The following is a 12,830-nucleotide window of genomic DNA, read 5'->3' on the forward strand; positions in this document are numbered from 1 at the left end:
ATGTTGTAGTGTATGAAGGAAGAGAAGTGGGTGCAGTTACTATTACAAGGGAGAAGGTGCTCAAAAAGCTGAAAGACCCAAAGGTAAATAAGTCACCCAGACCAGATGAACTGCATCCTAGGGTTCTGAAAGACGTAGTGTTTGAGATTGTAGTGGCATTAGAAATAATCTTTCAAAAATCATTCGATTCTGGCATGTCGCCAGAGGACTGGAAAATTGCAAATGTCACTCCACTCTTTGAGAAAGGAGGAAGGCAGCAGAAAGTAAATTATAGACCAGTTAGCCTGACTTCAGTGGTTGGGAAGATGTTAGGGTCAATTGTTAAGGATGAGGTTATGGAGTACTTGGTGACACAGGACAAGATAGGACAAAGTCAGCATGGTTTCCTTTAGGGAAAATCTTGCTTGACGAACCTGTTGGAGATCTTTGAGGAGATTACAAATAGGATAGATAAAGGGGATGCAGTGGGTTTTGTATACTTTTTTACTTTCAGAAGGCCTTTGACAAGGTGCCATACATGAGGCTGCTTAACAAGTTAACAGCCCATGGTATCACAGGAAAGTTACTAACATGGTTAGAGCATTAGCTGATTGGTAGGAGGTAGTGAGTGGGAATTAAAGGATCCTTTTCTGGTTGACTGCCAGTGATTAGTGGTGTTCCACAGGGGTCAGTGTTGGGAGCACTTCTTTTTATGCTGTATATAAGTGATTTAGATGATGGAATAGATGGCTTTGTTGCCAGGTTTGCAGATGATACGAAGACTGGTGGAGGGGCAGATGGTATTGAGGAAACAGATAGGATGCAGAAGGACTTAGACTAAGAGTATGTGCAAGAAAGTGGCAAATGAAATACTGTACAATGTTGGCAAATGCTCAGTCATGCACTTTGGTAGTAGAAATAAATGTGCAGACTATTTTCTAAATGAGGAGAAAATCCCAAAATCTGGGAGTCTTTGGAATTCCTTGTGCAGAGATTGATAGGTTCTTGGTTTGACTCCAAGTTGGCGCCAAACTGGACCCAGCCGCACGTGACAGACTGTGTTGCCGATGCCGACTTGCCAATTTGACGCCTTCTTGCCCCCTCCCTCCTCCCCAGGCTCAGCTGGCAGCAGAAATATTGCCAAATGTAACTGACCAGAAAATGTTTTTCTTAAAGGAAAATGTTTTATAGAAAGGATGGTATATAATTTTCGTGCAGATAATCTTAGCATGTAAAAAAGCCAAGATGATGCACTATTAATAACTCCAAAAGCTTGGAAGTAAAGTAAATACTGAAAGGTATTAGCAGTAAAATGGAACACATCCATGCTGGATGACCGCCCTGGACTGAGGGGGGAGCAGGACACAATTGCCTTTATCCAGGGGACTATGGGAGGAACCACAGGAGCAGTCAGCAGAGGGGCATGTCCAGACAGAAAACAGGGTTTTCTATACAGGAAAAAGTCAAAAAGCCAAATGACTTTTCTGAAGCCAACCAAATTGGGAGAAAAAAGCCAATTTTCTGGGATTTGGCTTAAGATCTGCCATGATTGAATGGCGGAGCAGACACGATGGCCTAATTCTGTTCCTATAACTTACGGAAACAACTGAATCCTTTGCAAACTCATTTTACGTTGACTTAAATTATTACATTAAAAAATGCTCCACTAAAGGCATTTCTGCCTTTGAAAGAACTGTTCAATAATCAGCCCCTTCTTTGACGACTCTGCAGAATAAAACCCCACAAAATAGCATTTTAGCGTATGGGTAAACAAGGAGAAGCAAGAAAAGTCGGCAACAATCAAAAGGCAGTTGCTTGCTGCAGCTGCAGCCTTGTATTGATTTGTCCTGGGAGCGAGGACGTCCGGATCCGCTTTACTGAGACACCGCATCGCGGAGCGAGCATTTCCTGAATGTCAGGCGATCTGAATGAGTGAGGTCCGGTGAGTGGACCCGGGGGTGTCCCAGCAATAGCCCTGGCCAGGGACCGAGTCTCCGGTCGTCAGTCAGGAGGTAGTTGTTGGTGATCTGTGATAAGAACTGCTTCATTGCCGGCGAGACGAGATCGTGTGCGGAAGAAGGTAAATGACATTGCGTGGGCCCAGTGTTTTCATTGCATTTGATCCTCTCGTAGTTCGACAACGGTGGGTGGGATTGATTTTGTAACTAGCAGTTGGACTCAGAGCTACAAAATGAAACTTCCTCGACCAGCTGCAGTAAGTTCAGAGACATCAAGGGCGCCTTAACCTTTCAGCAGATGACCCCATCTCCCCCGAGAGGATTTGTACAGAGTTTCAGAATGCATTAGGGTGGTTCAGATCCAGTGTTTTTGGAAATACGATGGTAGTTCTTCAGAAAGGAACATTGAAAAGTTAGAAAGTCCCGAAATAGTGCCTCACGCGCACAGTAAAAATCAATAATAGAGGTGACAGGCCGAGGAAGTTTAAATGTGCTACCAAATGTTCATCAGTGCAAATGCAAAGCGGGAAACTGACAATGAGATATTGGAACTCACGGGACGGAAGATACTGGAGGCTTCACAAGGAAAATGTTGAAACGGGGACCCTCACACACCCAGAACTTGTCTTCTTATTATTGTCATCGGGGAGGAGATACAGGAACCCGAAGACGCACAGCTCTACGTTTTAGGAACAGTTTCTACCCCTCGGCCATCATATTCCTGAACGGTTCCTTGACCAACCAAACTATTTTGCTCTTTTTTTGCTTTTTGTATATTTCTCTTTGTAAATTATAGTAAATTTCTATCTATTGCTCTCTACTGCTGCCCCAGAACAGCAAATTTCTCCACATGTATCAGTGATGATGAACCAGATTCTGATTCTGAATGCATGCAGGATCAGAGAGTTCAGGAGAGTGAATATTAATGAATTCACTATTTCTAATATTCAGTGAATATCCAAAGCAGCTACACTGCTATCTTGCTTATTCAAAATTCTTTGCTTGGCATCTGGCTCACTGGGTTCTCTTCCCATGCTCCCTGTGAACTCATCTGATTCACTTTTACATGAGTTATACTAGCATTTTACTATTAATTAACATCAAAATAGTGGATTAAATGTGCAGGTGTATTAATAGGAGCAATATTGAATATTGTAGAAAATCTGTTCGTGTGGCGACACCAGCATGCCAGATGATTGAAGTTTTACTGTACTCCCAAGGACCCAGAATTCCTCATTTGTCCCAACAACAGATAAACCCCCATTAGCTCTAAAATAAAATGTCAGACCCATTCCTGGTGTATGACATTTCCAATTCAAGTAATGGTAATAGATGTGTCGGGATATAAAATAGTCTGAAGTTCTTAACGTTAAAAGTTCAGACCAGAGGTACCATTAAAGATATCAGGGAGGAAGATGAGGTTGACACTTAGTGCCGTAGTGCCTGTTTAGAGATATTTTCAAAGGTCAAAGGTGGAACTGCTAGAAGGCGAGAGTGTTTTGAGAAGGCAATGAAACTGGCAGGTGTGAACTGTTGAGATATTTGCTAAAACAGTCTCTTATTGTATAGTTGCAAGTGATCATTACATACGCAGGTCAACTGGTTACAGGTAATATACAAAGATAGAAACACAGAAAACCTACAGCACAATACAGGCCCTTCGGCCCACAAAGTTGTGCCAAACATGTCCCTACCTTAGAAATTACTAGGCTTACCCTTAGCCCTCTATTTTTCTAAGCTCCATGTACCTATCCAAAAGTCTTTTAAAAGACTCTGTCATATCCACCTCCACCACCATTGCCGGCAGTCCATTCCACGGACTCACCACTCTCTGGGTAAAAAACTCACCCCTGACATCTCCTCTGTACCTACTCCCCAGCACCTTAAACCTGTGTGCTCTTGTGGCAACCATTTCAGCCCTGGGAAAAAGCCTCTGACTATCCACACGATCAATGCCTCTCATTTTGAACACCTCTATCAGATCACCTCTCATCCTCTGTCACTCCAAGGAGAAAAGGCCGAGTTCACTCAACCTATTTTCATAAGGCATGCTTCCCAATCCAGGCAACATCCTTGTACATCTCCTCTGTACCCTTTCTATGGCTTCCACATCCTTCCTGTAGTGAGGCAAACAGAACTGAACACAGTACTCCAAGTGGGGTCTAACCAGCATCCTATATAGCTACAACATTACCTCTCAGTTCCTAAATTCAATTCCACGATTGATGAAGGCCAATACACCAAACTGCTTCTTAACCAGAGAGTCAACCTGCGCAGCTGCTTTGAGCGTCCTATGGACTCGGACCCCAAGATCCCTCTGATCCTCCACACTGTCAAGAGTCTTACCATTAATACTATACTCTGCTATCATATTTGACCTACCAAAATGAGCCACTTCACACTTATCTGCCATTTCTGCCATTGAACTCCATCTGCCATTTCTCAGCCCAGTTTTGCATCCTATCAATGTCCCGCTGTAACGTCTGGCAGCCCTCAACACTATCCACAACACCTCCAACCTTTGTGTCATCAGCAAATTTACTAACCCACCCCTCCACTTCCTCATCCAGGTCATTTATAAAAATCACGAAGAGTAAGGGTCCCAGAACAGATCCCTGAGGCACACCACTGGTCACTGGCCTCCATGCAGAATATGACCCATCTACAACCACTCTTTGCTTTCTGTGGGCAAGCCAATTCTGGATCCACGAAGCAATGTCACCTTGGATCCCATGCCTCCTTACTTTCAATAAGCCTTGCATGTGGTACCTTATCAAGTGCCTTGCTGAAATCCATATGCACTACAATGATATAGTGTGAATTCAAAATTGTAAGTCCAAGATTTGCTTCAAAGTTTGTCCATCCTAAATTGCCTTCTATTCTTGTGAGTAATCAGTACAGGAAGTGTTTAATGCACACTGTTTTCTGAATATGAGGTAAGTGGGTATTGATGGGTATTTAGTGGGTAAGTGGGTAGTCCTGAAGCAGGTCTGAACCCGAAATGTCGACAATCCTTTTTGCTTCCCTATAGACCTGCTGAGTTGCTCCAGATATTTGTTTTTGCTTCAGGTTTCAGCATGTACAGTCTTTTGCATCTTCAATTGACAGTCTAGGAACATCATGAAAAGGTTAATTTTACCTCTGCTCTGTACTCAACTAACATTTTCCTGAAGAAATCACAACAGTTATTATCTGCAAATCAGAAAGTTGTTCCTGTACCTCTTGCTGATTTAAAAGACATTCAAAGCTGATAATTGTGTCTTTACTGTTTAAAACAAGTGTTCCCAACCTTTTTTATGCCATGGACCAATACCATTAAGCAAGGGGTCCATGGACCCCAGGTTGGGAACCCTTGGTCGAAAAGATCTAAAATCACCTTGGGATATCTGATAGTATACATAATAGAATATCAGATGAAAGATATGGAAATGATCTGAAGAGGCCTGTGATGTTGCTGGATTTCTTTTTGTTGGAGTTGAGGTACAAGCACATCCTTTCTCAAGATTTTATACATATTTGAGGACTTATACAAAAAGCAACACACAACCACTCATTGAGATCTCTTTATAGATTGTTTTTATGGATTCTTTTGTGAAGGTTGTATCTATATCTGTAAGGCTCCAAGACTGAGCATTATTTTTGCTATACGTTGATAAGAAGAATGGGAGGCATTGTTTCTAGAGTGCTGCTGTGGCACCCCTAGTACTTCAAAAGAAATATCTTCAGTATTAAGCTGCCTTTACGTTAGTAGTATGATGCTGGTTATACACTTTTGTTAATATGCCTCCAGCACCTAACAATATACTGCTTCTGAGCCCCAGGAAGGTTATACCAGATCCTTTACAGTTTTAGCTGTGAAATCTTTCAGCAGCTGTCACCTCCCATTTATTGTCTTACTTTATCATGTTTGTACACAGCAGGAGGAAATTGAGATTTCATTCGCTTTGAAATTTCTTCCTGGGATCTTGATATCTTTCAAGTATTTCTTCACGGTGTTCTTGTTTTTATCTGTCGGCAGAAATGAAGACTGGATTCTGGTTTCAGGTTGCTAGGAGGCACCTGTTGAACTGGCAAAACTACAATTATCAACAAAGCGTATCGCCACTCCCAGAGATGAAGCATCAGAGATTAACAAGTGGCCTGTGTTGTTTAGGTAGGGATTCAGATGCCTGGCAGACCTGGATTAAACCTCATGTGGTGTTACTGCTTTGTACAAGACATTACTCGGTCTTCAGAAATTTTGTACACAATGTAGGACTTCCATCTAAAAGGCCACCAGCCATCGTTCCAAGCCAACCCTCTTTCAGAGATTTTTCTCACTGCACCAGATGGAGGCCTGCTTATATCTTTTCAAGAAAATGTTTTATTGCTAAAGAAACCACTGACCTACATAACGACTTCCACACGACTTCTCCGGTCTCAGCTTTGCCAATCCCTTTGTTTTGGATTCTGCTGAAGCCCCTCAAGAAAGCTATGGCGATGTTTCTTGGCAGGTACGTTGGTGGATGTGTAAGCATCTGAGGGCACAGAGTTTGTGCTGAATCTGAGCAGAATATGGTATTTTAAACACAGAACTTCATGGCAGGAGGAAGTGTTTCTCTTGACAGTATCGTAATATAATGCTCCTTCGCTTTACGGAAAGGTCATATTGGAGTTAAAAGATGAATGCTATTCTATTTTTTTCATAGTGCATTTTGTCACAATAATGTGGTTCGAGATTCTAAGTACGGCCCAAAGCACAGACTACTGGCGATTATCTTTATCGGTACGACGAGTTAATTGCAGAATGTGGAACTAGGAACTCTGAGCTTTCCTGCAGTTGTCAAGAAAGCTCGAATTGCAGGGGAGAGTATGTATAAACGTGGGAGGAGTTTTGTTAAATTGGACATATCCTTTCTGGTGTACTGTTTGCGCTTTTAGCACCGTGTTAGGTGGCGTCAAGATAGCTTTGGATAGTACAGAGGAAAATAAAATAATTATTAGAAATCTGATAAGTAAGATGTAAGGTAGACATACTTTCTTTGGAAAAGAGATTTTAACTTGATTTCTAGGATGTTTTCGAATGGGGTGATTAATTTCAAATTGAGTTGAGATAACACATTCAAACCACAATGGAAATGTGAGTGGACAGTTTGGAAATGGTGGATAATAAATTTCAGAAATCCTTCCAAAATATGTACACGAAGAAACAGTTGGTTGTATTTTAAGAGGTAGAATATTTGTAGAAGGAATAAAGACATAGACTATTTTCTAAACAGGGAGAGAATTCACAAATCAGGTGCAACGGAACTTCAGACACATCATGCAGAGTTCCTTAAAGGTTAACTTGGAGGCTAAGATTCAAGATTCAAGACTCATTTATGATCAAAAATTGTATAAATTATACAGACTTGAGATTTGCTTGCTGTTCTCGCACTCTGGTTCCCATCCCCCTGCGTTTCTAGTTTAACCCCCACTGTGCAGCATTAACAAACCTTCCTGCTAGGTTATTAGATCCCATCCAATAATCCAAAAACCTTAAGCCCTGTTGTGACATGCCTTCTGTTCCACACCAACTCCTTAGCCATGCATTAAACAGTATAATCTTCCTAGTCCTGGCCTCACTAGCACATGGCATGTTTAGTAATCCTGAGATCACAACCCTGGAGGTCCTGCTCTTTAACTTAGCACCTAACTCCCTGAACTCTCTATGCAGAACCTCGTCACTCACCCTACCCATGTCACTGGTACCTACATGGACCATGAATTCCAGCTGTATGCCCTCCCACTTAATAATACTGAAGACTTGAGTTGAGATACCCTGGACCCTGGTACCCACGAGGCAACATACCATTCAGAAATCTTGTTCTCACCCACAGAACCTTCTGTCAGTTCCCCTAATCCCTGATCACCACAACGTGCTTCTTCTCCCCCCTTCCCTTCTGAGTCATAGAGCCAGACTCAGTACCAGAGACTGTGACTTTCCTCCATAAGGTCATCCTCCCCAATAGTATCCAAAGTGACATACCTGTTGTTGAGAGGGATGGCCACGGAGGTGCTCTGCACTGGCTCCTTAACCCCTTTCCCCTTCCTGACTTTCACCTAGTTGTCTGCATCCTGCACCCTGAGTGTAACTACCTCTCTATATGTCCTCACTATCATCCCCTTAGCCTTTCAAATGATCTGGAGTTCATCTAGTTCCAGCTCCACATCCATAATGCAGTAGTCAAGGGGGATTTCAATATGCAAGTACAAAATAGATAAGAAAGGCACGTTGGTGCTGGATTCCAAGGGGGGAGTTTCTAGACTGCCTACAAGATGGTATTTTAGAGCAGCTTGTGGTTGAGCCCACGAGAAAATCAGCTATTCTGGATTGAATGTTGTGCATGAACCATAATTGAAGAGCTTAAGGTAAAATAACCCTTAGGGGAAATATGATCGAGTTCCCCCTGAAATTTGAGGAGAAGCTGAACTCAGATGTATCCATGTAACAGTGGAGTAATGACAGAGACATGAGAGAGGAATTGGCTAGAATTGATTGGAAAAGCACACAGGCAGCGTTAACAGCAGAGCAGCAATGGCTAGAATTTCTGGAAGCAATTCAGAAGGCACAGTATAAATACATCTAAAGAAGAAGTATTCTGAAAGAAAGGTGACACAACCATGGCTAACAGGAGAAGTCAAAGCTGACATAAAAGCCAAAGAGAGGGCATATAATAGAGCAAAAATTAGTTGGAAGTAAGAGGATTGGGAAGTTTTTTAAAAAACCAACAGAAGGCTACTAAAAAAGTCATTAAGAAAGTAAAGATGGAATATGAAAGTAAGCTAGCTAACAATATTAAAGAGGATACTAGAAGTTTCTTCAGATACATAAAGTGTAAAAGAGGCGAATGGATATTGGACCACTCGAAAACAAAACTGGCAAGGTAGTAATGGGGGACAAAGAAATGACGGATGAACATAATAAGTATTGTGCATCAGTCTTCACTGTGGAAGACACTAGCAGTATAATGCAGGTTCCAGGTGTTAGGGGTCGCAAAGTATGTGAAGTTACCTTTACTAGAGAGAAGGTTCTTGGGAAACTAAAAAGTCTGAAGGTAGATAGGTCACCTGGACTGGATGGTATATACACAGAGTTCTGATAGTGGTGGTTGAAGGGATTGTGGAGACATTAGTATTGAACCTTCAAGAATCAGTAGATTCTGGAATAGTTTCAGCAACTGAAAAATTGCAAATGTCACTCCATTCTTCAAGAAGGGAGAGAGACAGAAGAAAGGAAACTATAGGCCAGTTAGTCATTGTTATTCATTGTTGGGAAGATGTTGGAATTGATTATTATTGATGAGGTCCAAGGGTATTTGGAGGTACATGATAAAATAGGCCATAGGCAGTGAGGGAAAGTCTTGCCTGACAAATCTGTTAAAACTTCTTGAAGACATATCAAGCAGGATAGGTAAAGGAGAAGCAGTTGATGTTGATGCTGATTGGCAGGAGGCAAAGAGTGGAAATAAAGGGAGCCATTTGTCTTTGGCTGCCATTGATTAGTGGTGTTTCACAGTGATCTGTGTTCGGACCAATTCTTTTTGCGTTATATGTCAATGATTTGGATAATGGAATTGATGGCTTTATTGCAAAGTTTGAAAATGATATGAAGATAGGTAGACGTGCAGACAGTTTTTAGGAAGTAGAGAGGCTACTGAGGGCCTTACACAGATTAGGAGAATAGGCAAAGAAGTGGCAGATGAAATACAGTGTTGGGAATTATATGGCGATGCACTTTGGTAGAAGAAATCAAAGGGTTGACTATTTTCTAAATGGAGAGAAAATACAAACAACTGAGGTGCAAAGGGACTTAGGAGTCCTTGTGCAGGATTTCCCAAGTTAATTTGCAGGTTGTTTCTGTGATGAGGAAGGCAAATGCAATGTTAGCATTCGTTTCAAGAGGATGAGCATGTAAAAGCAAATACGTAACGTTGAGACGTTGTAAAGCTTTTGTGAGGCCTCACTTGGAGTTTTGCAAGCAGTTTTGGGTCTTTTATCTTAGAAAAGATGTGCTGAAACTGGAGAGGGTTCAAAGGAGGTAAAAATGATTCCAGGATTGAATGGCTTATCGTATGAAGTGCGCCTGATGACTGTGGGGCTGTATTCACTGGAATTCAGAAGAATGAGGGATAACCTCATTGAAACCTATTGAATAGTGAAAGCCCTTGATAGAGTTGATGTGGAAAGGATCTTTCCTATGGTGGGGAAGTCTAAGACCAGAGGCCACAGCCTCCGAATAGAGGGGTGTCTATTTAGAACCGAGATGAGGAGGAATTTCTTTAGCCAGAGAGTGGTGAATCTGTGGAATTCTTTGCCACAGGCAGCTGTGGAGGGTAAACCTTTATGTATATTTAAGGCAGAGGTTGATAGATTCTTGATTGGTCAGGGCATGAAGGGATACGGGGCGAAGGCAGGAGATTAAGGCTAAGAGGAAAGTTGGATTACCCATGATAAAATGGTGGAGCAGACTTGCTGGACCAAATAGCCTAATTCTGCTCCTTTGTCTTCTGGTCTATCATCTTTTTAGAAAAGGAACGACTGAGGAAGGAGGTGAGAAAGTGGTCAATGAAATTGAACTTGGGAAAAAAGCCCTGCTTATTCTTAAAATCCCACATTTACTCGATAACACCTGAAATCATGTGGTTTTCAATGCATTATATGTAGTTTTAATTTTAAAGAATTTCTTAAGTGAATATGTGTAGCTGTTGGAAACACACATAATCGATTGTGAGAAAATTGCGTGAGTTGTTCAAGTTTTTCCTGCTATTTCACTGGTAGTTCAATGAGTAGCAATATTGCACTTGTAACAAATAGTTGAACTAAATAATAAATAGCTGCAGCAAATAGTCAAAAAGTCAGACATCGGCTGTAGAAGGCGAAACAGTTAATGTTTCAATGATCAATTCTGATGGGTGTCTGCAACCTGAAAAGTTAACTTAGTTTGTCTCTCCACAGATACCTCCTGACTTGCTGAATATTTCCAGCAATTCCTATTTTTATTACAGGTTGATGGAATCTGCACCTATTCTTGTTTTTCCCATTTTTCAAATAACTGAATTTCATCAAGAAGCAAAAGGAAGCGTATGTGCTGAGGAGGATTGAATCAAACAGGACCCTTAAAGAATATAAAGAAACCAGACCAGACCTCAGGAAGGGAATGGGAGAGCCAAAAGAAGCCCTTGGCAAGCAGAATTAAAGGGACTCCCAAGGCATTGAATGCAATCAGGAACAGCAAGAGGATAATTTGGGAGAGGGTAGGACCGCTCAAGGATAAGGATGGAAATGTGCTTGGGAGCAGAGGGTGTGGGCGATGTACTAAATGAGTACTTTGCATCAGTAGTCACCAAGGAGTAGGACATAGAAGATAGTGATAATCAATGTGGAGCATATGAATATGCTTTGGTGTTTTGCAATAAAGAAAGATGATGTATTGAATCTAAGAGCATTAGGTGGGTAAGCCCCCAAGGCTGGATGGGGGTATAAACCATATTACAGAAAGAGACAATAGATGAGATTGTCAGCCATGACCAATATTTTTGCAGTCTCTCTAGCTCCAGGCTGGTCCCGGTGAGTAACTAATGTTGCTCTTTTGCTCAAAAGTGGAAATAGAGATCAGAGTGAGCCTCATTTCAATGGTAAGAAAGCTGTTGGGGAGGATTTTTATGGATAGAATTTATGAGCATTTGTAAATGCCTAGCTTTACATGAGGCAGGTAATGCCTTAAAAATTTGATTGAGCTTTTTGAGGAGGTGATAGATGAGAATAGAGCAGTAATTTTTGTAAGGCTTTTAACAATGTCCCTTACAGTAGGCTCATCCAGAAGATTAAGGTGCATGGGATCCACAGTGACTTGGCCATTTGTACTGAGAATTGGCTTGTTCATAGACGATAGTGGTTGATAGGGCACTCTAGCTGGGGGTCTGTGACTAGTATCAGATATTTGTACTGGGACCTCTGTTTGTGAAATGTATAAAGCATATAAATGAAAACATAGATGCGTGGGTTAGCAAGTTTGCAGATGATACAAAAATTGTTGGCATTGTGGATCATGTAACAGATTACCAAAGGATACATTGAGTTATGGATCAGTTGCAGATGTGGTCAGAGAAACGGCAGATGGAGTTTAATCCGAGCAGTTATGGGATGCTGCAGTTCGGAAGTAAAGGGAAAGTGCACAGTGAATGCAGGACCCTTCACAGCATTAGTGTACAGTGGGATCTTGGTTCACGTCCCTAGCTCTCTGAAAGTCATTACACGTTGTAAGGATGGTAAAGAAGATGCATGGCATACTTTACTTTATTAGGCGAGGCATTGTTCTAGAATCAAGAAGTTACAGCTTAATAATTGCCTGATTAGGCTGTGTTTGGAATATTGCATTCAGCTTTGCTGCCTCATTATGGGAAGGAGATAGAGGCTGTGGAGAGGGTTCAGAAGAAGTCTACAAGGATGTTTCCTGGATTAGAGTCATGTGCTTTATGGAGAGTGTGGATAAATCAATTTTGTTGCTTCTGGAGATACAAAGGCTTAGAGACCTGATAGAAGATTATTAAATTATGAGAGACATAGATAAAGTCAACAGGTGTACTATGTTCTGAAAACCCCTTAGCTACATGACGTCCTGCTCATGTTTTCTCTCTAGTTTCATAGGAATGATAAAATTAGAAGTAAAATATTTCTATGGTTGTGTCTGATCATTTCAGCATGAATAAGGTGATTTTCAGTATGCATCATGATCTAGCAGAAACAATGTCTTGGCAAACAACAGTAAGCCTCTCAGCCCCAAGCCTATTCCTTCTTGCTATCCATAACATTCAGATTTTCTGTGAAGGGAGATACAAGGCATTCATTTACAATTTTACTTATTTTTCACCT

The 12,830-nt window shown here is 41.4% G+C and overlaps 1 protein-coding gene across 2 annotated transcripts in view; it reads left to right on the forward strand.

Moving 5' to 3' along the window:
• The first annotated feature begins 1,842 nt into the window (after window positions 1-1,842).
• oma1 (OMA1 zinc metallopeptidase) overlaps window positions 1,843-12,830 on the forward strand; it is a 52,446-nt gene continuing 41,458 nt past the window's right edge. Inside the window, exons 1-2 of one of the 2 annotated variants that reach the window (XM_059984322.1) lie at window positions 1,843-2,059; window positions 5,956-6,430. In XM_059984322.1, coding sequence (XP_059840305.1) covers window positions 5,958-6,430 — 473 coding nt within the window. In that variant the 5' untranslated portion in view covers window positions 1,843-2,059; window positions 5,956-5,957. The remainder of the gene's footprint in view (window positions 2,060-5,955; window positions 6,431-12,830) is intronic. The other variant, XM_059984323.1, reaches the window with a different exon arrangement.

The sequence above is a fragment of the Hypanus sabinus genome, chromosome 11 (assembly GCF_030144855.1).
Source record: "Hypanus sabinus isolate sHypSab1 chromosome 11, sHypSab1.hap1, whole genome shotgun sequence".
Lineage (NCBI taxonomy): Eukaryota > Metazoa > Chordata > Chondrichthyes > Myliobatiformes > Dasyatidae > Hypanus > Hypanus sabinus.